The 1,629-nt window shown below is 51.1% G+C and overlaps 1 protein-coding gene across 1 annotated transcript; it reads left to right on the forward strand.

Annotated features, from left to right (window-relative positions):
• The first annotated feature begins 510 nt into the window (after positions 1-510).
• Positions 511-806, forward strand: SMIM12 (small integral membrane protein 12). The gene has a single exon (XM_056847315.1). The coding sequence runs from the start codon at positions 524-526 to the stop codon at positions 803-805; it is 282 nt and encodes a 93-aa protein (XP_056703293.1). The 5' UTR covers positions 511-523; the 3' UTR covers position 806.
• Positions 807-1,629: the final 823 nt, after the last annotated feature.

Consider the following 1,629-nt stretch of genomic DNA (forward strand, 5'->3'; position numbering starts at 1 on the left):
CAAACTTTTTCCCCCGGCATATGCATATCCTTCGCATGCAGAAGGTCCCAGGTTCAGTCTCTTGCATCTCCAGTTAAAATGGGCCAGGCAGTACATAATATGAAAGACCTCCCCCTAGAAACGTAAAGTTTCCAAACATTTTGAAGCCATGGAAAATATCGTTTTTTCCTTTTTTGGGGGTGTGTGTGGCAATTTGGGGAAAAACTGAAATATACGCAATATACAATATACATAAACTATTTTGTAGCTTTAACAACATTCACCCGGCCTTTGGGTATTTGTGTCATACTGGTTTGAGGGAGTGGGATCAACCACAAGGGAAGAGTCAGCTCATAGTGCAACACTCTGTGTGCCTGCAAAAAGCATTGTACTGAATTCAGATGTGTAGCCCCAGCTGTTCAAAGCCAGTTCCTTTTGGGAGAATTGCTTCCAGAAATCGATTTAGGGCTCAGATGCACACTGTAAAGGACATGATTTTTTCCTCTCTTCTCTCCTTTTCACGTTTGCAGGACTCGAAGGAACCATGTGGCCCATTCTTTGGGCGACCGTACGGGCCTATGCCCCATACGTCACTTTCCCTGTGGCCTTCGTGGTAGGGGCGGTGGGCTACCACCTGGAGTGGTTCATCCGTGGCCAGCCGCCCCCGCAGCCGCCCGAAGAGGAGAAGAGCATCTCCGAGAGGAGGGAGGACCGCAAGCTTCAGGAGATTGCTGGCAAGGACCTCACCCAAGTGGTCAGCCTTAAGGAGAAGCTGGAATTTGCCCCCAAAGCTGTACTCAATCGGAACCGGCCGGAGAAGAGCTAGCTCTTCCCAGAGGCCCTTCCCGTTCAAGAGGGTGATGCTACTTGGTTGGTTTTCTGATTCCATCGTCCTGACCTTGCCTGAGCCCAGCCAATCACGGCCTGCTGTTCATGCCTTCACCATTTTCACTGTGCCGCAGTTGGCGGGGACGGCTTGTGCTACTGGAATCCATCTGAGGTGGGGGAGGGGAGAGGCAAATGGACTTTGGAGACTCTCCTTTAAAGGAATGCTGGTCTTGTGATGGAACGTCTTCCGGAGTTCTCGGAGAAAGTTCCAAGTTGCGTCTGGGCCAGATGACCGCCTTCCTCTCCACCGTGGTCTGCTCAGGGTCCATGCTGTATCTTGGCATAGGCAGGCTTTCAGAAGAACACCCGAGAAGTATGGCGGCCTTCAATCGGTGAGGGAATCTCTTGCCCCGAGGGCGTCGGGTAAACCGAATCCTCTTCCCTTCTCTGGGACTTCCGGGCTGGGGAGAAACTGTAACCACCCGAGTAGGTGGTTATCCGAACATCTCTGCCATGCTGCTACTCAGGAAATCAGATGTTTCTTTCTCAAGGAGTTTCTGCCAAGGGCCTGCAGGCTGCCGGCTTTTGAGGGTGGGGAGGAGCATGGGGCTGCCATTGAAATAAAAAATTTAAAACACTTTGGAAAAAGTCAGGGGACCCGTCATTTTGGGAGTGAATGAGTGGGAATGAATTTTTGTCCTGTTTGAACGAGCTTCTCTAATCTGGTGAACTGGGTTGGTTTCCCCACTTCTATACATGAAGCCGGCTGGGTGACCTTGGGCTAGTCACAGCTCTCTTAGAGCTCTTAGCCTCACCTACCTC

Source organism: Euleptes europaea, chromosome 3 (assembly GCF_029931775.1).
Source record: "Euleptes europaea isolate rEulEur1 chromosome 3, rEulEur1.hap1, whole genome shotgun sequence".
NCBI classification, from domain to species: domain Eukaryota; kingdom Metazoa; phylum Chordata; class Lepidosauria; order Squamata; family Sphaerodactylidae; genus Euleptes; species Euleptes europaea.